The sequence below is a fragment of the Lacerta agilis genome, chromosome 3 (genome assembly GCF_009819535.1).
Source record: "Lacerta agilis isolate rLacAgi1 chromosome 3, rLacAgi1.pri, whole genome shotgun sequence".
Classification (NCBI taxonomy): Eukaryota; Metazoa; Chordata; class Lepidosauria; order Squamata; family Lacertidae; genus Lacerta; species Lacerta agilis.
The window spans coordinates 57,830,339-57,857,089 of NC_046314.1; the positions used below are offsets into that span (position 1 = coordinate 57,830,339).

The 26,751-nt window shown below is 39.8% G+C and overlaps 1 protein-coding gene across 1 annotated transcript in view; it reads right to left on the reverse strand.

The window, feature by feature from the left end:
* Nucleotides 1–2,682: 2,682 nt before the first annotated feature.
* The window catches only part of AHI1 (Abelson helper integration site 1), a 68,706-nt gene continuing 44,637 nt past the window's right edge, over nucleotides 2,683–26,751 (reverse strand). The window contains 6 exon segments of the mRNA XM_033143839.1: nucleotides 2,683–3,649; nucleotides 4,100–4,173; nucleotides 6,692–6,789; nucleotides 8,280–8,442; nucleotides 10,734–10,805; nucleotides 17,490–17,548. Coding sequence (XP_032999730.1) covers nucleotides 3,433–3,649; nucleotides 4,100–4,173; nucleotides 6,692–6,789; nucleotides 8,280–8,442; nucleotides 10,734–10,805; nucleotides 17,490–17,548 — 683 coding nt within the window. The 3' untranslated portion in view covers nucleotides 2,683–3,432.

The following is a 26,751-nucleotide window of genomic DNA, read 5'->3' on the forward strand; positions in this document are numbered from 1 at the left end:
ATAAATAGAGCAATTTTCTTATATGTGATCCAGATGGGATATGAGGTGGCAGCCAGAAATGTGTCTTCCACATATGTGGATGTTCCTATTAAGGGCGGAGGGAGGAGGATTTTGAGTGGCAGCTAAGAAATTGTGCAGAACTGAAGTGGTACCTATTAAGATAAAGCCGACTTTGAGAAAATACAATGACCCAGTTCTTAAGAATTTAGCATGTACGTGTGCATGTGTGCGGTTGCACAACATGCTGCAGGGTGCAGACCAAGACCACATTCAGACAGACATTTGTACTTCAAGCTTCAACAGGTGAGGGGAGAAGTAAAATTGTGACCAAAGAGATTCTCAGATTCATTTCCAATACCAATCTGCTCAATTGATTCCACCCACATACACACTCCCTGTTGACAGACTGATCGTTTGAGAAACCCATTCCACCAATGAACACTTTTCAAACCCATAAACGAATATTTCTCTGCATCCCTGAACAAAATACACCCCCACTACATATAATTTTTATTGGGGAAAATCCTCTCAGAAAAGGTAAAAGAAGATTTTGTATGGTTTGTTGGTTAGAATTCTGCCAAGAGAAGAATGATGCAAAATAGTTTTGTGATGTGCTGATACTTATTCATATTAAGGGAGATGAGATATTAATGCTAGGCATTGGAAAATCACTTGTGCACCATTTTGTTGAATACATATCTGTGCACTTTGTGTAACAAAGAAAGGCAGATAGCTATTAATTCTGCACCTAAGAATGCAAAGCAGTAGAAAACTTTAACTCCCATGTGTGGAAAGGAAGGTGAATGCAAATAAAACCTATGCTTTTCTTTGTAATGACAATAGCAACAACACTGTTTTAAAGAGAATGTTTTCAGCTCCATAAATCTTCATGTTGGGCCTTTTATCTGATTTCTCTCCTTAATTGTTATTTGGAACAGTGCCTTAGAAGAGACTGCTGCTGCATCTCCACTCTCAATTTGGAAAGTGTGGCAAAGCAGCTCTATTCAGCTTCAGAGCAGTGAACATAATTGGAGTCCCAGTTTGCTAGCATGAAAGGAGGCGCTGTGCCTTTGATTACAGCCACATCAGTATGGTGTTTATGTGAAGTGTTATTTCTGTCTTCAGTGTCCACAATGTCAAATTAATAGTTAACAATGCCTTCCAAACGAGCATCCAGATCTTGGCTACTGCTCAGCTCTCTCCAATACATAGCATGATGTCACACTAGACTATTTACTTTCAAAACCTGAAGATGACGAGAGATTTTATGTAAAGGAAAAAAAGAAATGAGATGAGAACATCACCACCAGCAGCTCTAGAATATTAAAAGAGCAGAGAGCTAGGATATTTAGCATGCAGAGGAGTCTGAAATGCAATGTTACAGTATCACAAGGGAACAAGCTATTGTGACTTCAGTCCTCTAAACTTGACTTGAAAAAATGGTAGCCCCCAGTCCTTTACAAACATCTGGTATTCTAAAAAATACATGTTATATGCATTCAGTGGCACCTCAATTTCATGTATTAAACTACAGATTAACAGGATGAAACCAATTAACTAGATCCATTCCACTCTATATTCCAACCTGATTCTAATACTGAAAAAAACCACCCTTGTAGATGACAGGTGGAGTGTGTGACCCAATTGTTACTTGTGGACCCCTAAACAGCATTCAGTACCATCAAAACCTTCCCAAGGTGGGGCTGGGAGGTATTGTTTTATGGTGGCATTGGTTCCCCAATGTGCCGGAAGGTTGTTCCTTGCAGGTGGAGGACTAGTCCTCTATCCCATGGCATTTGGTTTACAGGGTGTCAGAGGGTTTCACCTTGTCCCACATGCAATTCAGTACCTATAATGAAACAGCTGGGAGAATTCATGCAGAAGTTTGTGCTGAAGTGTCACTAGTATTTCAATCACATGCAGCTCTTGTTTCCATACTCTGACTCTATGGAAGCTGTGGAAACCCTGAATCAGTGTCTAGTGTAGATGAGGACAAATAAACTGAAAAGTAATCTGGGTAAGATGCAGATGCAGTTGGCTGATGAATCTGTTGAAGTGCATAGAGATGTTCTGACCCTTGAATCAGCTTTGGCTGACTCCTAAACTAAAATCCTAATTAGAGGGAGTATATCTGGCCTCACTTATTTATAACCAACATGGAATAGCTAACATGGCATCCTCCATAATGTTGCTGGACTCAAACTCCCACGGCCAATTGTCAAGGATGATGGGAATTGTACTCCAATATTGTCTGGGGGGGGGGGTACCACATTGGTACCCCTGACCTAGTTACATCCAGCCTGGGTTACTGCAATGCTCTCCTGTACAAACTACATCTTTACAAGAGTTGTTTGAAGGAGGAAACTGAGTTTTATGCAGATAAACATGTTTATGTGTTTCTGTGCCTGCTAAACATGTGCAGGGATACTATATGTATATAGTATTTAATTCTTTGCATCTGGATGTTATTTTACACATCAGTGGTCAACATGGTTATTCTCACTTCTTTCTTTTTAATGGAATCAAATGCCATGACTACTAAAAAAGGGTTTTCTAATTTTATGTTATTTATTGCTTCGGAAAGGAAGGGGGCAGAATTTCCTAACATGGTATAAATAACCTGGACATCCGCAGTCAACATACACAAGAGGACCATAAATAAAGTCACCGGAAATCATCATGAATAATTCCTTCACAACTTAATGCCTTTTAATTTAAAAACAGTTACACCTGAGCATAAACATAATACGACACAAAAATATATCACACCCACATATTGATGCAAAACAGGTTTTCAGAACAAAGTAGAAAATGAATTTGGCAATGCTTTGAGTGTAACAAAAACAGAATTCTGCAAAACCTATTGTATTACTATTGCATTGTTTTAATACTATTAGCATTAATGTGCATTAATAATATACATTAAAACTTTTAAATATCAATATACAAAAAGCTATCTGTTGCATCCCGTAGTGATTGTAGTTGGCATTTACTCATATGATTATTCACTCTCATTTGCAGATGCACATCAGTATGTGAGACCGTTGCAAAGGCTAGTCCTCAGTAAACAGTTCTTTTGACTTTACTCATGAAAAGTGCTTTTAAAAAAAATTTAAACAAACTATTCTCGGACCACTTTATTTTGACATGAATAGGCCCAACAAAAACTGATTATTTCAATGGTATTGAAGATATTTCAATTGAGAAATATCGAGATATTTCAAAGTGTTTTCTATTCTCAGAAATGAAATACTCAAGTCATACTTGGTGCTTTAACTCATATGCGTTTCAGTGGAACATTCAGTACATGCTCTTCTCCTTGGGCTCACCACACCACGATAAACATGATATCATCATTCCACAATAAACAGTGGAATGTTTTTGCATACTACTTTTTATCCATGAACTCAGCATCCAAAAACAAAATGGAGACTATGCTTTGGGAGAGTCCAGCTGGAAAGCATCATTTGAAGTTCCACTTGAACTTGCAGTTTTGACAGCTCTTTTCTTCCTCTTCTTCACCATGCTTTTTTTAGGTTCATCCTCAACATCATTAGATGGAAAGTTGTCAATTGCATTAGCCTTGCATTCTATGGCTTCTGCCTGCTCCATTTGTATGCCTTTCTTCTTTGTCTTCCTCTTTCCACTCCTATGGGGAAAGTAGAATAAAAGGCTGTGTTAGAAATTTGTCAGACTACAGCTATTTAGACTGTGCTTCTTCCCAATCACTGGCCTTTAGATTCCATTTCTGAGGCTGCTGCGGGCTGATCTCATGATGCTGGGACACACCAAAACTGTGTCTAAAGGAAACATGATCCTCAAGACAAGTACGCTGAAAGTGGGTGAACACTTTGAACTAACTCTTTGACAATTTGTTGATTGATCTTTCAGAAGAAATCCAGGTAGGGAGATGCTAAGAGAATAATTTTCATATTTTCAGAGGAAAAGATCAAGAATTCACAAATCCAACTCTGATTGGTAAAAACTTGTCTGAACCATTTAGTTTCAAGAGCTGCATTAAAATCAGCACTTTTTAAAAAAACTACTTCTAAGCAATGGAACAAACCAAGCAGGTTGGTTTCCACAAATGGTTGCTTACTGTGTAGCCAGGTAGTCTGTGTCATTCTCTGAAATAAATCTTTGGTCTCCTGACTTATTGAAGTATGCTGACATCTGCAAAATAGGAAAACTTTAATCAGTAAAGGAGAAAGGGGAGGGGGGGAGAAGAAAACGGGGTCAACACGTGTATGACAAAAAAACCCACAGGCTTCCTGAATGAGGGTAGAATATACCTTGCTTCAGAAAGAAGATCCCTCACCCATGAAATTCTCACCCTTTGTGGTTAAAAAGGAGGAAACAGTTCCACAGCTTTTAACCCCCCTTGAAATGTTCAGGTGTGTTTAGCAAAAACATACATATACATTCTCACACACAAGTTATGAATCTATGCTTGAATGAGTCTTCAATGGGGACTGCATTTGTTTTTAAATGTTATTGACAATGTAATGACTATTAACATCAGTTTTCACTCTGAGGGGAGATTTGTAAAAATCCCAAAATTACTCTTGTGTGAATTGATTATTTTAAAATATCAGCTAAATGCAATGTCAGAATATTTTAAAGATATGGTAGTTAAAGCCAGAAATTAATAAGCATACAAACTGCCACATACCAATTCCAAATGTTATTGCTGTACAGTATTATTATTATTTTTAAAAACAAACACAACAGGGTATGTTCAATGTAACGCAGCACCTACATATTCTACCTTAGTGCTATGATGGAGATCAATTACAGATCACTATTGTCTAGATCCAAAATTAGATCTAGTAACATCAGAATCTAGTTTGGGACTAGAATTTTTAAAGGATTGTCTCCTCCATTTGAGCCTGCCCAACCACTTTGTCTATCCCTCTGCCACCAGAAATACGGTGGTTAAGTAGCAAGATAAAGCCTTTCTAGCTGTAGCACCCAATATCTGATACCATGTCTCAAGAGAGGCCTTGGTCCCCAGTGCCCCTTGGTTTCAGATAGGTAGAGCAGACAGATTTATCCCTTCTTCTTTTTTTTGCAGAGTACAACCTTTAAGCTGTTAAAAAAATCCTGGTACTTTCTTTAGCTTAAGTCCTTTTATATATTTTTGTGTTTGTCTTGATTGTAAATTGTCTTTAATAGTTAGAAACAGAAATGCTAATAGGGCTATTAGTATGATAATGATAATTTTGCTCTATGGTAATAGGTAAGGTAAATGACCCCTGGACGGTTAAGTCCAGTCAAAGGCGACTTTGGAGTGGAGCACCAAGGAAGGCAGCATTTGTCCTCTATGACACCAAGGGCAGACAACTTGCATGGTTTCTAACTATCTAATTCCATATAAATATAGTGGAAAATGAACAAGTGTGGCTCACTGAATCTGATGCTGGACTTAAGAGATTTAGGCTCAAACAAAAGTATTAATGGGATATATATGCAGTGAATACTTTTTACTTTTACTTTGCATTTTATGAGATGTGATGGCATGGAAATTCTGAAATGGTACAACTGCAAAATTGTACCTCTCATGGGTTCATCAGACTCCATATATATCTGTCTTTATCTGTATCTATTTATATGGAAATTTCAGAAAACAACGGCAAAACCGCTGTCCAGCTGTATCAAAATTGCCATTATGAAACACCCGTATGAAACACTACACAATCCAGAGAGCTCCTTTAGGTGTGGCAATGGGACTTTTGAATTTGTGAGTTTTTTAAACAGCAGCTTCTCATGTGCTTCACAAACACCTCCAGGTTTCAAGAACTCCTCCAGGTTTCAAATTGCCCCTAAGTTGCCATCTGGTGTGGAGGTGGGTTTGTGGGCATGTGCAGCTCACTGTGGGATTCTATGGGCTTTGAGTTATGGCTGCACACAAACATATATTCATTTTTAGCCATGTTAATGATTCTGCCTGATCACTGTAAAATACAATGCTTGAGTACACTTTTCCCCCCCTTTTGCTGATGTAGGATAGCTAATTAATACAAAATCTTTAAGTGCACATGCACACACAAATTTATCTAGGGAAAAAATCTGAACTCCTTTTAAGTGTGTTGACTCTAAAATAAAGTAAATGAAAGAGCAACTGGTGAGCACTATTATATCGTTCCATCTTTCTGAGGAGCTGATGTTTATTGAAGTTGTCCCAGTTATGCCTAACTTAAATCAGTTTTTTCCAATGGCAAATGTTTATGCCCACCAAAGATTCTGGTGCACAGTCCTTGCACTAGGCACTCACTGCACAGGGCTCTGGATCCCGAATGTAACATGCTCCTGATTGACATAAGAACCATCTATCATGAAGCTGCAATTAGAAAGGAATATAAACCATTTGGAATCTTCACTTTATTAGCATTTCTGGATATGTTTCCCGCTAAATCAAGCTAAACAATTTGTAGCAACAATTTAACTTGGTTAAATTTCATCTCTTCCTTTCTGCCAAATGAAATGTTTCCCAACATGTACGGATTGTATTTTGTAGGCATAAAAACCTCCAGGCTTCCACTGTTTGAGAAATGCTGAATTCATGCAAGTCCATGCATTAAAATTAACATATGCTGGAAGCACTTGGCAATTAACCTGTTATCACAAGAAATAGTAAATGCAATCCCATCTTGCATAATTGTGCCATATGCCCTTTCCTGCAAACAGTTACCCCAGGCATAGCTGGCGATGCTGATTCTCCCTGTTCACTGAAAAGAAGAGGAGTAGAATCTTCGGCCAAACCCGAAGATAGTTGTTCTTCATATTGTGCTGAAAATGAATCATAAGTAATTAATTATGACTAACATGACACTAAAGAGATAATCTAACTTGATCCATAGCATTTTGGGGTCAGCTTCTCCATCATTATTCAATATACCCATTTCAATAACTCAAGGCTATTGATTTTTGTAGTACTTCCCTGGCTGTTGCATATGACACAGAAAGAAGTAACTGCTGTCTCTCTCCATACATCTGTACTCTCCATCTCCATATATAATCAATACTGCAACATTTGGAAGGGAGACTACAAAACACAGAGAAAATGAATAGCCAACTGCCTTCGCTTACTGTTATACGTTTACCATATTTTTCGGTTCCATCCCTTCATGACTTCATCATATAGATACCAAACATTTAGAGGTATATGAATAGCAGTTATTGGAAATAATAAAAAATGGAGATTTAATAGATGGACTTTTGCATAGGGTGCCCTCTGGTGTGGAGACTAATTCTAACATCAGTGGATACAATTTTCAGTAATAATAATATGGACACTTTTGTAAGGAAAGAGACACTAATAGACATGTAGGGATTATGCCGAGACTGTTAAGTCTGTGAATGCACTTGTGGTTATCTTCTTTGAGAACATTTGCTTAATTAAAAAAAATCTTAATCCTATGATTTTATGATTTTGATTAAACTTACATATGGGCTAAAACAGTATTTCTGAAGTAAGAAGCACACTGACTCTGTTTGAATTTCACCCATCGTGCATGCATTAGCACAATGTCATGCTATTACAATGGTTCAGTCTTTGCAAACATTTCATCTTGTAAAACAGAACAATCCCCCCTTTCTCTCCCCCTCCCCTCTTCTGGAGGTTCTCCTGATCTCTCCAGAATTGTTGTTTTTTGGGGGGACGGGGACGGACGGACAACACCCTGTTGCATAAGTGAAAGTCCTTGCAGAAGGATTCCACTGACAGGGCTCCATAGGTGACTCTCACCCATTGCATCAGACATCTCCTCCCATGTGAAAAGGCATTCCTTCCTTCACAATATAAAGGGGGGAATGCCTTTTAAAATAGTGCTTGTTATCCCTGATTTTTTTAAAAAATAAACAGGACATATATTCTGACCTCAATTTTTAGACAAAACCAAATGCTTAGCAGAGTGCATGCTTTAAACATTAAAGATAGCAGCTTCAACATCTTCCATTATAAGGTGATGGCAGTTAGCAAGACAGGGCAACTCTCTGCCTTGAAACCTTGTTCACTCTAACAACATTCTACAATGAGGTTAGAGTGAACAATATAAGGTAGTTAAGGTAGTCTCAGTGTGTGGTAGTTCATCACTTTCTTGTTTGTTGGTCAGACTAGTGCATGCTTGTTCAAATTTCACATTTAATCCTACTTTAATTATTTTAATATATCAGATGTATGCTGAACACATCAGCACACCGGCACAGAATGACAAATCTTTGATAATCAGTTAAGGCCCCACAAGCAGAAAAATACTAGGGAGAAGCATTATACGTACTTTCGCCAACCACATAATTGGCTGGAAAATAGCCTTGCTGTCCATTCGCCAGGCTGCCAAACCACCAGTTATCATTATCTTTGTATAACACTTGGATAATGTCACTGCAATGGATGGTTAGCTCATCTGATCGATGCGCTGTGTAGTCATAAAGAGCCACTACCTAAGAAAGAGATAAGACCACCACAGCTTTATCACAAATGCACCACAGAGACGAAACACCAACATTCACTTCCTCTAATAGAAAAATTGCTGTAACCAAAGCTACACTTGGGTGAGAGCTGAGGCTGTCTCAGGTTTTGGGGCTGGTGGGAACACAGCAGGAGAAGGAAGATAAAGGGGTTGTGGGATTCAAGAAAGAGTTAAGAACATTGAAAGGCACTAAGATTAGCTTCAAAAAAACAACAGCAGCTGCTGGTTCTATAAGCAAATGAAGTTTGATACATTTACTTTCTTAGAATTGTTATACCACTCTCAGAGCCCACTTTATTTGTGAACTTGTCTGCCTTGAGGTACAAAATAACATATTGGAACGAACACTTGAGATATGGGGTAGTTTTGCTAGCTGAAAACTCTTTCGGAACATTTTGGGAAATGCTGCACTGATTACTTTTCTACTACACTTTAGATGACTTTAAAAAAATCATAATTAGATGATAAAAGTTTGATATTGCTCAGTACAACACTTCATATCATTTACTTACACAGTATACTGATATCTTGCTGTAAAGATGGTTATGGTAACATAAAGCAATTGCAAAAATTAGGTAAAAGACTTATTTTGGCGAAGTCGCCTATATGGTGGTACATTCTGATGAGTTTAGCTCAGCAATCCATTTGATCTGTATTTTTAAAGGCTGCTGCACGTGACAATCTACTTTGTGCTGCGGGCGTCCTTAAATCATAATGCATGGAAACGATGTGTGTTTAAGAATCCATTTACCTGCAGCAACTCAAAGCAGAACCCCCCCCCCCAACTTTGACCATGTCACTGCAAACTAGCATTTAGATCAGTTCACAAATGAATTGCCACGGCATGTTGGATATTTTTATACAGGAAATAATGGAGTAACAAGAACTCAGGCCACAGTAATGGTTTGATTAATTTCAGTTTTACAAGTCTTTTGTAAATTTATTTCTTAGTATTTGTGTGTCAAGTGGAAACAAAGCACCAGGACAAGGCCCTGTTTTGGAAATTCTTCCTTCAGCTAATTAAGTATGGAAGTCTTAAGGTAGACTTTAAGACTTCCATACTTAATTAGCTGAAGAAGGAAGAAGAAGGTAGACCTTAAGACTTCCATACTTAATTAGCTGAAGAAGGAAGAATTTCTGAAACAGGGCTTGTAAAACTGAAATTAATCAAACCATTACTGTGGCCTGAGTTCTTGTTACTCCATTATTTCCTGCATCTATTCATCAAGAACTCCAACTTTTTGGGATATTTTTATACTGCATTACATCTTATCAAAAATGCCTTTTCCATGTAGAGAAGCCCAGTGTTGGGACATCACCGCAAACCCATTTTTATTTAGGTGACTTCTTGATAGCATTGCAATAATAGGCTTTTTTGGGTGAAGTGTGCAATCTCACCAATGGTGTAATGAAAAGCAGCCATCATGTGATGGTTCGTCATGAGTGGCTGTGGGAAGACAGAATTGTTTTTGCTCACTGATAACCCTTTGCCACTACTGAGAACATCTGTATTGTAAGAGGAAACTAGATAGCAAAACGATGAAGATGGAACTTATGACATAGTACTTGTGGGGATTCCCCCCCCCCAAATCTTTCCCAAAGGCAGGATGTCATTGCATTAAATAATTGCAAAATATATGATGTTACCTAATCTCTGTTGCAAATATTAATAAATCTTCAGCAATAACTAGAAAACCATACAGGGCACCTAAGGTAAAAATGAAAATTTGACAAAAGGCTCAATGGAATGCATAATAATAAAGGAACGCTATACATGCTCTTTCTGTCACTGGAGTTATTAGAATATAATGCCAAACATCAGTTCATTTATTTTGAAACAGAGAATCCAGAAGCTTAGTGACAAGAAAAGTTTGCTTGTTTGCTCACTTGATGAATAGCTGAGCATTACAGAATTTGTTATATCCAATGGGTGACATCCAACAATTTTGTTCCATTCACAGGAGAATGGGGTTTGTGGAAGGGGAGTTGTAGTAGAGCTGTCTTCTTTTGTACACAATGGCCCCTATCCATGCAATGTAATTGATTTTGAAGAAATACTTAAAAGTGTACACCAGTGTTTTCATAATTCCATTTTATATACAATTGATAATCTGCGTGATCTTGTTTTAAATAGAGCCAATATATTCCTAAAACAAGTGTTGAAGAACTTAAGGTCATTTTAGAAGCACTTATTACAATTTCTAAGATGAAAAATCAACACACAATAGAGAAAATAGATTTTAAAAGTTGCCTGGCACTTACTGTTTCTTGGACAGAGACTGAACCAGAACTAGTGTCTCCTCTCACACAGGGTGCTGCTGGAAACTCGGCATTCTGGAAGAAATTATTTAACAGGAATAGATTGCATTAATGCAGGTGGGGAGTGGTGTAAAGGTGTGGACTAGCCACAGTTATGGCCTGCTCTGATTGTTTCCAATGGAGGGAGGAGGAATTAGTTAGCAACCTTCAGGCCGGCATGGAGGGGGTAGGGCAATAGTGGAGTCTCCAAGGCATTTGATGACTGGAAGATCTCAGCAACCTTGAAATTATTACCTGTGAGGGTATGTGACTGTTTCACATTTTTAAAAATCTTATTTTTAAATGTTTTAAATGGGGCTTTAATTTATTTTTAATTCCTTTGTGTTATTGCTTTAGTGTTTGTCACTCTGGGGTTCTCAGGGAGGAAGGGTAGGATATAAATAAAATAAAAAAATTATAATTTGGGAATACTAGATCTCAGTTAGGTAAAATAGATGTGATGTTGGCATATCCGTGCTTCAACCTGCACCCATAGAAAATGCAGTGGGGGTGGTTTGATCAGCAAATGATCAGGGAGACGAGGGGTCCTGAACCCTCCCCTTGTTCATGCCTTGCCACCCTGCAGCCATAAAAGCATATTACCCTCAGCTGGGCTTTAATACTAGAGCCTTTTTGGGAGGGGGAGAGGGAGGGAAGGCACTTGTTGAAAGAAGCTGAAGGACAGTAAGCTACATCCTGCAAGGAAGAGGAAGTTTTGTGCTCCTCACCCATGCACCCCTTTTTGCTGTTCAAACCATGCCTTTCAGTCTTTCTAATGAACTGCAGCTGATCCAGGTTTAAACACACAAATCAGGCCTGGTTTGGCTCTTATAGCAGAGAACCAGTGGATTTACCTAATTGTCATTTCTCAGTGCAGCCATCCAGAAAGGGCAAGTTTGAGCCTATTCTTGGCTCTTCATTCCTTGATATGAGCATTTGTAGAGTAGTAACACTGTCAAGGCAGTGAGTTTTACCAGAAGGGAAGGAGTGGCTCTTGTTAGTGATGAGTCATGATGATGATGATGATTACTATTCTCATTATAATTCTTTTCAAAAAGATATTTATGAGCTCTCCAAAGGCCCCATCAAACTTCCTTGAGCTGAGGTAAGCTTTAGGAAATAATAGATTAAAAACTTCAGCATGCCCAGGGATATTTTTGAATGCTTCCAGATGTTGTATTAAAGCTTTATGTGGATACAAAGTGCTTCCACCTAAAGGAATAAGTGTTTTACTTTTCAATTGTTGGAACTGGGATGATACATAACCTCCATTTAAGGACTTAATGGTGATTAGTGTATCATTTCTACTTCTTAATTTCACAAAACCTGGCCATGGAAGGCATCTAGAGACAATTTGGTAAACTGAAAAATCAGCAAATAAGGAACAATGATGACTGGTTAGTAAGCATGTCACTAAATTTAGCTCAGGATTTCCTAAGGTCTGTGGACTTAAGGCTTACAAACTTAAGGAATACTCAAATGCACAAAGGTCCATTTTAAACCCTTCTTCATAGTGGCTGTCTCCATATGGAAGGTTTGCTTGCACCAGTTTGCCATGCAGAGAAATGGATTCAGGGTTACCACCTTTTCATTGGCTCCTATGCCATTAAACACAGGCCAGCATGTAGAGATGGCAACAAAATTGTGCAACACAGCACCCATTATGATAGGCATATATACCCTTATTTACAAGGTAATATAGATGTCTCCATGTTATAGGCAGTCTAGACATCTAAAATCAGGGCAACCTAAGGCCCATGGGCCACAAGCAGCCCACAGGGGTCATTTAACCGGCCCATGAGCCACCCCCGAACCCAGCTGCCCACTCAGCAAGTCCCCGTGCTCTGTGCTAAACCAGCACAGCGCGGCACGGGGACTTGCCAGAAATCTCGTCTGCACATGTGCAGATGCCAAAAATTGTGTCTGCACAGACGCAGATGCCGGAAATCGCAGGCAGGTGCGCTCACGCATGCGCGCATTCCGGCCCATGGAGGTTTCTCCGCTGGAGTGAACCAGCCCAGCCAAAGGTAAACCTTGCTGACCCCTGTCTAAAATAGAAGTTTGAGCAGATGTCATATAGAAGCTGTCTAAAAACCTGGAGAACCACTTAATCACTGTAGACCATGGACTGGGAACCGATTGCCCTTTGGATGTTGCTAGACTGCACCTCCCATCCACCCTGATCATTGAGCAGATTGGCTGTGGTTCATGTGAGTTGGAGTTCATTTACAACAACTGTTATTCGTGTTGCTGAAGCCATTAAAAAATACATAAAACAATACATTACATAGTTAAAATGATAATTTAAACCAGACATTGTGTCAGATAAGTTCTTCAGGGGAGCAAACTCTTAACTTATCCCCATAAACGTTTCTCCTTTAAATTGTTGCTCTAAAAGCAAGACAGAAGTGTAGGGGGACTTTGACATTTGTGATGCTGGTTACTTAGTGAGGACAAGGGGTCTGAATGGATAGTTTGGCATACCAAGGGGCACATTTGGACAGACAGGCAGAAGTGAGATTAGCACAAAAACCATGCTTTAAAATATGAGATTTCATGTGGCAAGAAGCAATCTCAAAGTCTAATGAGCTCAGAATGCCAAAAGAGAGGTCATGTGCATGTCAATATCTCATTGAAAGCAGAAAGTACTAAAATGGGCCTGATCCCACTTTTAAAATTTTAGTTAATACCTAGTGGCAAGGATAGGCACTCTGGTCCTTCACTGAACAGAGACCAGCTTCCAGATGGAGAATGGAAGACTCAGTTGCCTTGAGGAGCTCAAAAATAGAACCAATATATTGATTCTGGGATATTTCCAGATTCTTTTGTTGAAGAGATTCTCTACTGTGTTATATTTTACTTATTTCACTCTTTTATAATATATCTGCTTTGAAGCTTGTTCTAGCCCCCTTTAGTATTACTTTTAGCCATGAAGTGCAAGTAAGAGATTGCAAACAAACAAACAAACAAACAAACAAACAAACAAACAAACAAACAAACATGTTGGTAGTGAAGCTGCACATGGAATTTTACTTTATTGCAAATGTATAAAAGGTTGTTTAATTTCCAGGACTTTATATTAAAATAATTATCACAGCAAATTATGAATGTTGTGCAACTTTAAATCTCAAAGATAAACTTCATTAAGGATACAAGTTATTTTTTTACTGCTCTAATCCCTACCTACCGCGGGGCTTGTTTGTTTCTCATATTAGCTTAAAATATACAGAAGAGTCCACAGACATTTTGAACTATTAGGATAGGGTCAGATTTAAATTTCAGAGTGGGCCTGCCTCTGGCAGATGGCATGTTTTCCAGCTATGGAACATGTTGAGAACCACTGAACTCTACATCTCCACCCCAATTCAGCACTTTCCTTTGGATGTGGAGCAAAAGTTTCCCCTACATCCGGAGAAGCAGGGAATAGCTGTGAACATATCCTTTTGTATATTTCAAGCTTCCCCTCAAAATTAAGCTGAATGAGGAAGACTGAATAGCACTGGACAAGCTGGTATACCTTTGGTTACATGCACAGGGTTCTTGAACAGCATGGTGAAAATGTAACTATGCTGTAATTTTTAGGTTCTCTCTGCTTCTTGTAGAAACTGATCAAAGACAAGAATTAATGTCATACAATAACAGTTGGACTAAGATGTTTTTCCCTGTGTTAAATTATAATAATCAATAAAAATAAAAGAATTAAGGTTCTTAGAGATGTGGATGGAATGAATATACTGAATCACATATTGCCCCTACAATGCAGACTTTCAAATGAGCCATAGCTACTCATTTGTTGCAGGTGATTCCTTTACATTGTTTCATACTCTCTTGGAATTGGTTTAAAAAGGTTTATTTATTTATTTTAAATGTAATTTTAAAATGTATTTAATGCAAGTCACTTTGTGAGGACGACGCCCTATAAAGTAGTCCAAAGAGTATTCCTTACTTTATTAAACAGATAAGTAAGTAAAAAGAGCACAAGCAATTCAAAGGGGCTGAAGGATGGAGAAGCAAAGGCAGTGGACAAACCATAATATATAAGCTCCAGTTTTTCTTGCTCCCTCTTTTCTGACCCCATTTTGGGAACTTTCCCCCCATGAAAAGTTTTCCTCCCGTTGATTCCAGTGGTAGGTAAATAAACTCTAGCAGCCCAACCTCTGCTCTGGTGGCTTTTGGGGGAACAGGAGGGCCTTGGATCCATAGCCTATCCCAACCTCCCTCCCTTTAGCCCCTGAAATGTCAGAGGAACACCTGCTGTGGTCCTTTTCACTGCTTCACTAAGGAAGCTTACAAGGTCAGATCTCCCTCTCTAAGGACCATGTCTATGCTTTGTGAAGGAGATCTGAAAAACCCAATGGCCCCTAAAATGCCCTTCAAGGAAAAGCAGGACTGCGGCCTTAGGAGGCAATTATTGGGTGAGATACAGTGTCGTGTCCTGTCATCAGATGTAATGAGAATTCACTTTCCCCCTTATGTTCTTGCACTCTGCCAATCCGCTCCAGGGGGGTCTCCTAATTCTCAGCGGCAGGTATTAGGGATGCATAGGGTCTGCAAGGAATGGGGAGGAAGGATAAGTCCTGTTTGAGCAAGCAAAGGTCTGTTGCACAACTGGACACCTACTTTCACTATTAACAAGTATCCTGCTTAAGATACTCAAACTGGTAGATTGACATAATTATAAAACCTATATGATCAGTAAAAAAAATACAAATAGAATTTATATAGAAATAGAAAGTGCTTTTTACAATATTTTATTCATTTACCATCATAACAGCTCTGTGAAACCAAACAGTATTATTCCTGTTGTCCAGATAAAGTACAGAGATACAGTAGAGTTCTGAGTTGTCAGTCACTTAGCCTAAAACAACTAAGCTCACAGTGACAGAACTTTCATGTAACGTCAGGTTTTATGCTGTGTTTTATGGTAGGAAGAAAAATTCAGATTATAAACAATGGGTAGGAAAAAGGAACAACTGTGTTAAAATCTTACAGAATAAGTAACTCCTGTAAAAAGTAACTAAACTACTGTCATGTGTTGGTCTTTCTACGGCATAGATCATTAAATTATTGCTGGTGCTACTACTGTTGCTTTCCTGGGTTTTCAGAAGACTATGATCCTGATTTGATTATAGTCCTTTAAGCATTTAATGAGCATGGGAATCTATAATCTGCCTAGAGGAAAAGCTGTGCCAGGATGCACTTTACTGAGTCCTGCAATGTACAAACACAAAAAAGAAATGCAAACACAGCTGCTTCGACAAAGCCTACAGGGATTTTAAAAAAGGGATGAATTGTAAAGTAGGTGACATAATTCAACTGCTAAGATTATTCAAACACACTCCAAAACTATTTTGATCCATTTCCCTTTAATCAGAAACACTTCACTTTCAACTTTAAAGGACGTCAATTTACATACTGTTGGAAGTTTTCTACCAGCACCATAAAAAAGTTAACGAATACCATAATGAATTTCCCATCTTTACTTTTCCCTCTTTGGTTTCAGCTATTCTGGGCTGGTATATCTGAAAGTAATTCTCACTCAGGAATTTGTGAGCCAATGTAGCCAGAAAATTAGTTTCTGCACTAATTGAGGAAAAAACAGCTTATAGATATAAATCATGCTTTTATGCAGGGGCACAATAAGCTTGGAAAACCAGTAAACAAAAGCTTATATATATATCAACATCTCCAATCCAGAGCCTCTGTTGAGCATGATGAGAGGTCCCTAGTGCACTTTGGGTGAGATGTTTGCCCACATTAGAGGAAAAATATGTGCTTTAAGATGGGGATGAGCAAATCTGTTCCCCGGGTCTGAAATAAATTGGTAGGGAGGGCACTTCAGTTATGTAATTGCTGTAATTAAGTGCTGCATTATTTATGCCACTGCATTTTGTGAAGGAGGGAACAGAAGAAGGTGAGGGACAAAGTATGATGGCTATTCTGCAAGACTCACAGCTGGAAAGGAAGCACCTTAATCTTAGTCATGATCTTTGGATACGTGTAACAAAGGAGTTACCCAAAACAACTTAACTCACATCCATACAAAAAAATTGGTCATAGTGTGTGTGTATAATAATGATGATGATGATGATGATGATGATGATGATGATAATGTATGTATATATATAAAGAGATAAGTATGGGAAGCCTTTGGGAGACCAATTGGTTAAAATGAGGTTATTTTGTTTAACAATAACCTCCCTACTCACAACTCTGGTTCTTTATTATTTTAAAGTAAGTAAAACACAAAGTACAACTAAGATTTCAGTCTACACATTACACAAGTGGCAACAATGCTGCTTAATATAAGACAATCAATGAGCAAAAGTTCAATTAGAGTCCATCTCTCTCTGTGTCTGTCTCAATTGAAAGTACAAAGAATTAGCATACAAGTTCAGGTCCTGTTGTGTCCACTTTTCCTTATTCTCCACAACTGTGTATCTAAAGACATCCTAAGGATAGAGAGTTGCGATCTAGGCATACCTAATTGCAATGAGTTTTACAAGCATAGTACACAAAGCTAATATTGGATCTTTTGTTCAGAGTGCAACTGCGGGAGCCAAAAAGCCTACATGGACAATGATTCTGTGGAAGGCAGGTCTTTTATGACTGAACAGAAGGATAAGAAAGCTGCTGTACAATGATAACTTTTGAAGAAGGATTTTAAAAAGTTTTTTTAATGTTATATGCAAAAAGAAAAAGGAATACTGAGCTGCTTACCGTGTATAGTCCAGCTGATGGGCCTCGGCAAAAAGGATTTCCTACTGGGATGAAGCTCCCTGTGAAAAGACAAAGCTGTGAAATTTTGGCTTGTTATCCCCTTTCAGTCTAATAAATCATTTTATTTATATATTTATATATATATATATATAAACATGATGATGGTAAGACAGTTCACAAAAACCTGAATAAAAAAGCAGCAGCTGCTTTCAGTCCCAGCTATGCATCTTTCAGTCAGGAACAGTTGGAGAGTTTATCTAACTAACAGACCTGACACAAGGTTAGCTAATCCAATATTTCCATTCAAATGATTTAGAAAGATACTGCAAGCAATGACCACATACCACCTTGCACTCAGAACTGACACTATTATTTAAAACCAGCACTGTCTTTCCCAGCCATTGAATCTTTGAGTCATGCATATAAAGTTCCCCCCACCAGAAGTGATCACACCTCTGCATTGAACTACTCATTTTATCTGAAAGAATAGGTATAAGCTATTCAGTGTATTCTCTTTGATCATATGACTTCCTGGCAGCACACATCTTGCTGTTTATTTTATTCCAGCTCACTACAGTATATTTTTAAAAGGGTTTATTTGTCATTTTGGGTCTTTTTGCATGTATTATTAGACGGACTACCAAGCTCACACTAATCTTTTCAATATGTATGGCTTCATCTTTTTTCTTTTCTTTTTGTAGATGGCATGTGCATAGCTCTAAGGAAGGAAACATCTTTAAAGAAGCATTTTTTCCCCAAAACAAGGAAGATAATCCCTATACTACCTCCCTTCTGCAAATTCTATTGCAGTTTGGTGAAGAAGTTAAGAGTGGTAGCCTAGAACAGGGATGGGAAATGGGATCCAGCTGGTGGGTTGGATCCTGACACCCCCAACTTCCCCGTCAGTCATCTGACACCCATTTGAGTTCAGGTAAAGTGCTTTCCTTTTTCCATGTGGTTTGAAATGAAACTGTGTGGGCAAAGGCTTCAGGGTTTGTAGGTACCAATGAGCCCTGCCCCACATCTGATGCAAGGTGGGCATGGCTTGGGGGAGGCATTTGGACTAATTCTATATGAAACCACTGGGAAATGTCATCCAGAGATTTGGAGCACAGAGGCATCAGTCTTCTGATATGCAGAAACAGGTCTTTCAGGACTTGCAGTGAGATGGGAGTATGTAGCCCTTCAGATATCTAGAGCCCAAAGTATTTAAGGGACTTCCCCCAGTCTCGTCCCTGTGTCCACAAACTGGCACATGAGGCGAATCTTCTTTTTAACTTATTCAAGGACTATTCAAGGATATTGGCACCTATCACTTCATACCCTTCTTTAATCATATTATGGTTTTTTCATGATGGTCATTTAATCAGAAAAGATTACCAGCTTCAGCAGGAGGAAAGCTTGCATATGGTTGAACTGTTATCACATGCAGGGCTTACATTAAGTTGTCATTACAGAAGAAAAAAGTCAGATTGGATCCAAGAAGAGGTGACCAAAACTAACCCTTCTGTTAGCAACACACGCCAGAATGAAATGCTGCTCCTCATTCACCCAAATGTGTGTTATGGTGATAACCAGAAATTCAGTAACTGTCAACATGTACACACACACACCATTCAGTTAAGTGCTCTGGGTGATACCTGCTCATCAGTTCCCTGGATTCTCAACTAATGGTTGAAATTATTCAGGTGCACTGGCACATATCCATGGGAAAGCTTGCACAACCTCCACCTGCACTTTGCCAGCCCTTAAGCCAGTGGTATTAGTCACACTCATAATAAATTTCCTCACAAATATTTGAACACTGGAAGATATTTATATATGTAATTAGATGGCACCGCCTCAAAGAGCTAGCTTGCCCACAATCTTGCAAACACTTCTCCTGTGAGAGAAAAAACCTTCATTCTTAATAGGTTTGTGTGTGCTCCAGTTACCCAGTTTCCTCCTCTGTCACATCTTTGCCCTATATAAGCCTAAATAATAAACATAAATGATTCAGAAAGGGCACTATTGTTGAATACTCATATTATTTGGGTCAAAGAGGTAAACTACATAAGAATATAGGAACATAAGAAGAGGCCTGCTCTTCTAATGAGGCCTATTTAGAAAAGGCCCATTTAGTCCAGCATCCTAATCTCACAGTGGCTAACCAGATGACTATAGGAATCCTGCAAGCAATGCAACAATACTCTCCTGCCTTGTGATACCCAGGAACTGTTATCCGGAGACATACTGCTCTGATACTGGGGGAAGAATACAGCCATTTTGGCTAGTAGTCATTGATAACCTTCTCCTATTTGTTCTATCCTTTAAAAAATGGTCAGCTTATTTTAAAGCCATCCAGTCTTGTGGGCATCACTACATCTTGTGGGAATGAATTACCGTAGATTAACTATGCATTATGTGAAGAAGTGCTCCCTTTTGTCTGTCCTCAGTCTTCCAACATTCAGCATTGGATTGTCTCAAGTCCTATTATCATGAGAACAGAAAACTTCCCCCTTTTCATTTTCTCCACACCATGCATAATCGTGTATGCCTCCATCAAGCCCCCTTACTAGCTTTTTTTCTAAACTAAAAAGCTGTAACCTTTCTGACTCACCCTGACTGACCCTGCTTATAATGCTTACCCCAGAGCAAGAGGCATCTGTGTAAGGAAGCACAGTGTGATGGTTACAGTGACGACAAAATAGTTATGCAGTCACTGTTTCCAAAATATTGCCGGTGGTGTATTTACAAAAGTCATGCTTTGACTCTTAACTTTATCACTGAAGTTCTGTGATAAAAGCTGGAGGCACAAGGCAGAATCTTTATAGTAAGGGGTCATGCACACTCTCAAAAGTAGGCACACAGGAGATAGATAGATACACCCACCCACCCACACATTTATTTCATAAAAGTTATATACCTCTTGGTTGTAAAAGAAACCCCAAACTCTCAAATATACAGAGGTACCTACCCCTCCTCAGTTGATCTGTGCAGATCAGCTAAGTAAGGGGCTTAGTGCACCATCTCTGCTCATCAATTGATTAACTTGATGACTGGGGTAGGGGGCAAATTGCATTCCCATCAGGCTCCTGGCTCCATACACCTCAGCACTGTGTCTATTTTATTTAGTTATTTGCTGCTGTTTTATTTGGTGGGGTCTTATAGAAGGCGGAAAAATTGGCTTGAGGGTTAGGGTTGCTGATCTGGAGCTGTCACCCCTGAATTAAAATACCTGCACAGGGGTGAGGCCAGATGAAAATAGTGAAGTTCAGATTTTAGGCACCAGAAGTTCCCAAGAGTGGAGTATGATCCCCCCCTTCTGTTGCGGGTGCGGTCATGAGAACAGAGACTGGCTGCCAAGCATTTAGGTACGTGGTCCTGAAAGTGAAACTGTGGCTATGGCTTAAGCTATGCTTTAGACTGGTGGGCTTGGCCCCTCTGATACTGAGGGATAACTTTCAATCACCATGGGAAAAGGAGGTGTTAGAGGAAGTACAGAAATCCGGACTGTCCTCTCTTTACATACAGTCCATGACATACAGTCAAGCTAGAGCGGTGATCTCCCAGAGATTGGGTGATATCGCCAGACAAGAGGATATAGCTCTTGTGAGACCTGGAATGTTCCTGGGGGAGCAGGTCTATCGGGCCGCACCAGCCCCTTACCTCGCGGATATCCACTATGTGGAATACCGCAGACTCCTCACTGTGGCTAGATTGAATGTTTTTGAATCCGTGGTATTAAGGGGAAGATTCAGAGGAGTTCCATATGATCAGAGAACGTGCCATTGTGCCTTGGGAGAGGTAGAATCCACAGAACACATTCTACTGAGCTACTCCTTTTATGCTGATCTAAGGCAATATCTCATAGCTCCATATCTCTCTCAGCTTAGTTCTCTATCTAGAGAAAGGCAGGTAGCATATCTGTTGAATAAGCCCACTGGGAAAACAGCTTTATCAGTGGCTAAATTCCTCTTCCTAGCGCTCAAGTGTCGGAAACGTAAAACCAAATGTCTCGACGTGGGTTTATCTGTATAGTGTTTATTAGTGCTGTCCATATTTTACTTGTGTAGCCTGTTTGATGTTTTAGTTGTACTAACTTTGTACTGAGAAATGTTTTTCTGACTGTCGGTCGAATAAAGTATGTATAGTATAGCATTCAAGGGTATGCTTAGCAGAAATTTAGCTGAGACCGTTCTGAATCAAGCCTGTGAAAATTCACCTGTGGTGGGCAACCTTTTTCAGCCCAAAGGCCACCTCCCCATCTGCCTTTTGAGGGCCACATGCCAGTGGTGGGCAGGGCCGGAAACAAAAGTTAACAGAGAAATGAATGCAAATTTTGCCTTGTACTGTAGGCTTGTTTCTAAACCCACTCAGACCTCTTTCTGAGAAGGGTGTGTGGCCTGGGGAGAATTCCAAGGGCCAGATAGGCCTGGGAGGCTAGTCTATTTAGAGTAAATGAGGCAGTGTGGGGTGCCGCCCTCAGTGAGCGTCCCAGGTGGGCGGGGCAGCGATGTCACCCCCCTCAAGGATGACACACGGGGCATACCGCACCTATCACACCCCCTTCCTCCGCCAGTGGCCACCACTGGATTTGCCAACCCTGATCTGCAATGCAAGGAGCAACTGGTCAAGGAAAAACTGAAGCACACTGTTTCCTTAACCCAAAGAACCCTTTGCCTCTAGTATCATAAGAGATCTGGCCTCAGTTCTGAAGCCCCTGGAAGAAATACTGGAACAAATAATTTTTAAACCCCTCATTACCCCAATTTTCCAACATCACACACAGAATATAAAATACACACATTTACGATTTCAGTCACAGAGGCTGGATCTTTTGGTTGCTGAATTCAGAGATGTTTTAAAAAACAGAATACAGAGCTTCCAGCTATAATGAAGAAAGACCTGTTACATCAAAACTAAGAGCAATAAAAGCCAACATTTTAATTAGAGATTAGAATCAAATATATTTAGCATCTGACACACCCATAAAATGATTCCTTAGTAATCTCATGGAAAGATCCTTGTATTTCCCCCTTACAAATATGAAGATCTCTGTAGAATCTTAGGTGCAGAGAAGACCAGGGAATGATTTTTCACAATGTCAGGCAGGTTGCACTGTCCCATGAGCTGGACTGCTACAGAGTGCAGTAGAATTCTCCATGCACTCCCACAGAAGAATCTACAAGTAAATTTATTGGAAGCATATGACGAAATGCTCTCTTAGAACAGGGCTTGCATTAGGAAAGGATATGAGATCATGAATTTGAGCTAAGGAACATAGCAATTATTTTATGTTTTATTAAATAACAAAAAAGAACATACGACCAGCTAAGGTAATACTCTAATTTGGGGTGCCAGCAGCCTCACATTTAAGCTATACAATTTACTATGCATAACGGTGCAGGGAATTCAGGCTGTAAACAGTCACCATATTTACCAACACTAATCTGGGCATAAGGATGAATATATGATGCAAAAATTGGCGACTGATGTAAGAAGGATCTTGCCTCAGAGCAGTGATTGGATCTGATCTCTGTTGCTCAATCTATGGCTCACATGAGGCCAGCCAAGATTTTCTTAGTCACTTATTGTCAGGGTTGCACCAGACGAGCAGCAGTGGTGGCAAGCCCCCCTAGGCGAAGCGGCAACCATGGAAGAGTCCGGAGAAATGGAGGGATTCTTACCTGAAGAAGACTGGTGGCAACACTCCTCAAAAGAGGAAGAAGCAGATAGGGAAGAGGGAAGGCCAGAACAGGAGGAGGAAGAAGCTGAACCAGAATCAGGCTCTTGTGAGGAGAGGAGCCGGCGGGCCCCCTCCCCTCCTCCCATCTCACCTGTAGAGCGTAGAGCTGAGAAACGGAGGGAGCAATTGGAGGCAGTTGCAGCTCGTAAAAGGCGTGGTGATGAGCTGGCTACTTAAGGAACGCTGGCTGCTTCCCGCACACATAAACACTGTTTACCTTTCCGCCACAGCGGTACCTATTTATCTACTTGCACTGTGTGCTATTGAACTGCTAGGTTGGCAGGAGCTGGGACCAAACAACAGGAGCTCATCCCATTGCGGAGCCTCGAACCGCCAACCTTTCGATCAGCAAGTCCAAGTGGCACAGTGGTTTAAACCACAGCGCCACCCGTGCCCTGACAATTAACATACTCAGTATCAATTGAAAACAAGGTGATAAGGCTGGGGTGCTGATGGCAACAGGGACTAGGAGGTACAACACAGAATTTGAGGCAGGGTAGACAGCCGAGAGGGTATACCTCATCTCCCTGCAATTTGAGTAAAACTACCCTAAATTATCCTTTCCCACCCTATAATTTTACTAAAGGGGATATAAGTTACACCTAAGTTTTGGCACCTTGGCTGAACTTCTGACATCATGATAAAAATCAAAGCCCTTCATGAAAAATTTGTAATACAAAATATTCTCAGATACTGTCATGGAAGGCTTAGAGGACACACAAGTTAGGAAGCTAAATGAGAACTTTATCTTCTCTCTTTCTCAAACACAAATATAAGAAACTCCTGACTCCACCCAGATATACGGTATCTACGTCAAGAGCAATATTGTGACGAAACAATCTAATGACACTATCCACACAGATACAAGGGCCAGCCAATATAGAAAGTAAAAAATTACCCATTTCTGCATTACTCACTTTGCTCTGTAAATTGCAAGTTGACTAAAAGGCAGATGCAACAAAGGGAAATAGTCTAAGTGTTCATATTACATTATTCAGAGAAAAAGACTTCCAAGCAACTACTCGGGCAACATTCTGGAAAATGTAAATCAGCTTTGCTTCTGAGGTATTTACTCTGACCACAATAGTCAACACTTGCATATTAACCCCATTTCCCTCCTGATGTAGCACTTTCAGAAAGAAAAGGATATTCATTTCCAGACAAGCATTCTGAAAACCCAGATGGCTTTGCAGATTGCCTAAAAATTTAGGCCACAATTTATTCCACTTAATTATATATTTTTAGCAAACAAGGCCAGCATGAGCAGATTTTTAAAACGATTTCATTTTCACACAATTACAAATTGTGTGTGGAGTCCAGGCATGCAATCAACTTCATAACCTAACTATCATACAACTGAACGGGATGGTATGCCCAGTTCTCTGATACCTGATTCCAACATGCAAAGGGCACTCTCCCCCATGTGTATGCAGATGTATTAACCTAGGAAGCTAACTTCCTGAGTCAGGTCATAGGTTCACCAAGACCAAGACTGCCCACTCTAATTAGTAATGGCTCTCTAAGCAGGTGCATCATTTATGTGGGGCTGTGGGGGCTGAGCCCCCCCATTTTCACTGGGGGGGGCAAGGCCCCCCTCAATATTGCACAGCTTGGTGGGCCCTGTTGGGTCCTCCCATGGCTATGGCAGGCTCCATTGGGCAAGCCTGCTGCTGCAGCGGGGCTCATCAGGCCTTTTGGGGGGCATGACGGGCCCCGTCGGACCTCCTACCACCATGTAACATCACACACGCATGACAGGCCCCCGCAATATTGGGTGGAACCCAGCACGCCTGTCTCTAAGGGATTCATGTAGAGATCTGTACAGCATGGCTACTCACAATCTGTTTAGCTGGATATGCTAAGGATTTAAACCAAGAACCTTCTGCAAGTAACTCATGGGGGTCCTGCCCACCGTGTGCAGTTTAATAGGGCATTCCATTATTGCAAGAGCCAAATGTGTACATTGGCGCATTCGTGGAGCACTGGAATGGGATAATGTGCTCTAGTTAGAGCCAATTCATGCTTCATGCAACACAGTGAGTACAGTGGTGTGATATTTTCAGTGGCACATTCCATGAAGCTGTAGTTCACTGTGATTTCCCAGTTTATTTCCATCATATGTTTCCCTTTAAAACACTTGTAACATTTTATTTTATGGATATAAAATATTCAGAAAAATATCCTGACATGAAAAAATCCATGCATATCATGATTTAGTATATGTTATTTGTAGTTTGATTAGTTTGTTTTTAAATGATTTTGTAGGTTATATTGGCTTAATACCAAATTAGTTATTGTGTATGTTACTACTATGGGTATTCCAATTTTGGTGTTTTACAGCTCCTATTTTGGAACTATGATGTTTGGTGTTCTTGCTGTTAATAAAAATCATTTTAGAAAAAGAAAAGAAAATGAAAGCAATAAAACATCACACACAAAAAAGAACAGCTATGAAGTATCAGGAGGTCCTACACACAAGTAGGGGTCTGACAGAGACACATGCCCGACCGGCATGTTCTCTCCCTCCTGGTCGTTTGTTCTGGAGGTTCAAAAGCTTTCTCCAGCCCAAACACCACAGTGACTGATACCAAGAGGCATCAGCACACTTCAGGATCGGCAGAGTATAGGCAGCCTGCGTTCAGACTCAGTAGCGCAGCTTTTGGCTATACCACATTTATTTACATATACACAGTCGGAGCATCTTGACTCAGCTCCTTCCTCTTCAGCATCAGACAGCAAAGAGAGAGAACAAAGGACAAAAATCCTACGTCATGGAAACACAGTAACAAAAACATCCTGTCTCCATCACTTCGCACCATGTGGAAAACATACACCGACATGTGATAAAAACAATCCCATGACTGCAACACGGGGAATGAATCCTAACATGAAGATGCATAAAAGCAAGCTAAATAGAGAAATCCAGACCTTTATAACCAGACCTCAGGACTCTCCACACCCTCCTCAAATGCCTTTGCCTGTCCTAAGCATGTCCTTAGAATGTGATAGTGCTGCTTATTGCCATGGCAAAGCAATATGAGGCCTCCTAGAGGGTACCTGTACATTGTGCTTCATTTTCCGAAGAGGGCTAGAGATTTGCTTTTTAAAAAAATTTAAAGTTCAGAGCCTGTATGTAGTTAGTTACAAACCTGTATGTTTTAATACAGCAATCAAATATGAATTTGAAATAGAGAACATGATTTAAAATCAGTAATTCAAAGCAGATCCTTTTTCTTAATTCATTGTTTAAACCAACCCCAGTTGTAGTTCTATTTTTAAAGATTTGCCTATGGTAACTCATCATAATAAATCTAAGCTGAATTCTACTCAATCCTTTGCTTATAGCTGGCTGCCGCCCCACCCCCACCCCCACCCCCACCCCCCGCAACCACTTTACCATATAATTAAAAAAATGGCAGGAACACATTTTGGCAAGTAATTTGCACAATACTACGTCATATCTTGATTTTGCAACCCACAATGATCAATGCCAAGTAGAGAGTAATGGCTGATTTAATCCACACCCTTGTATAA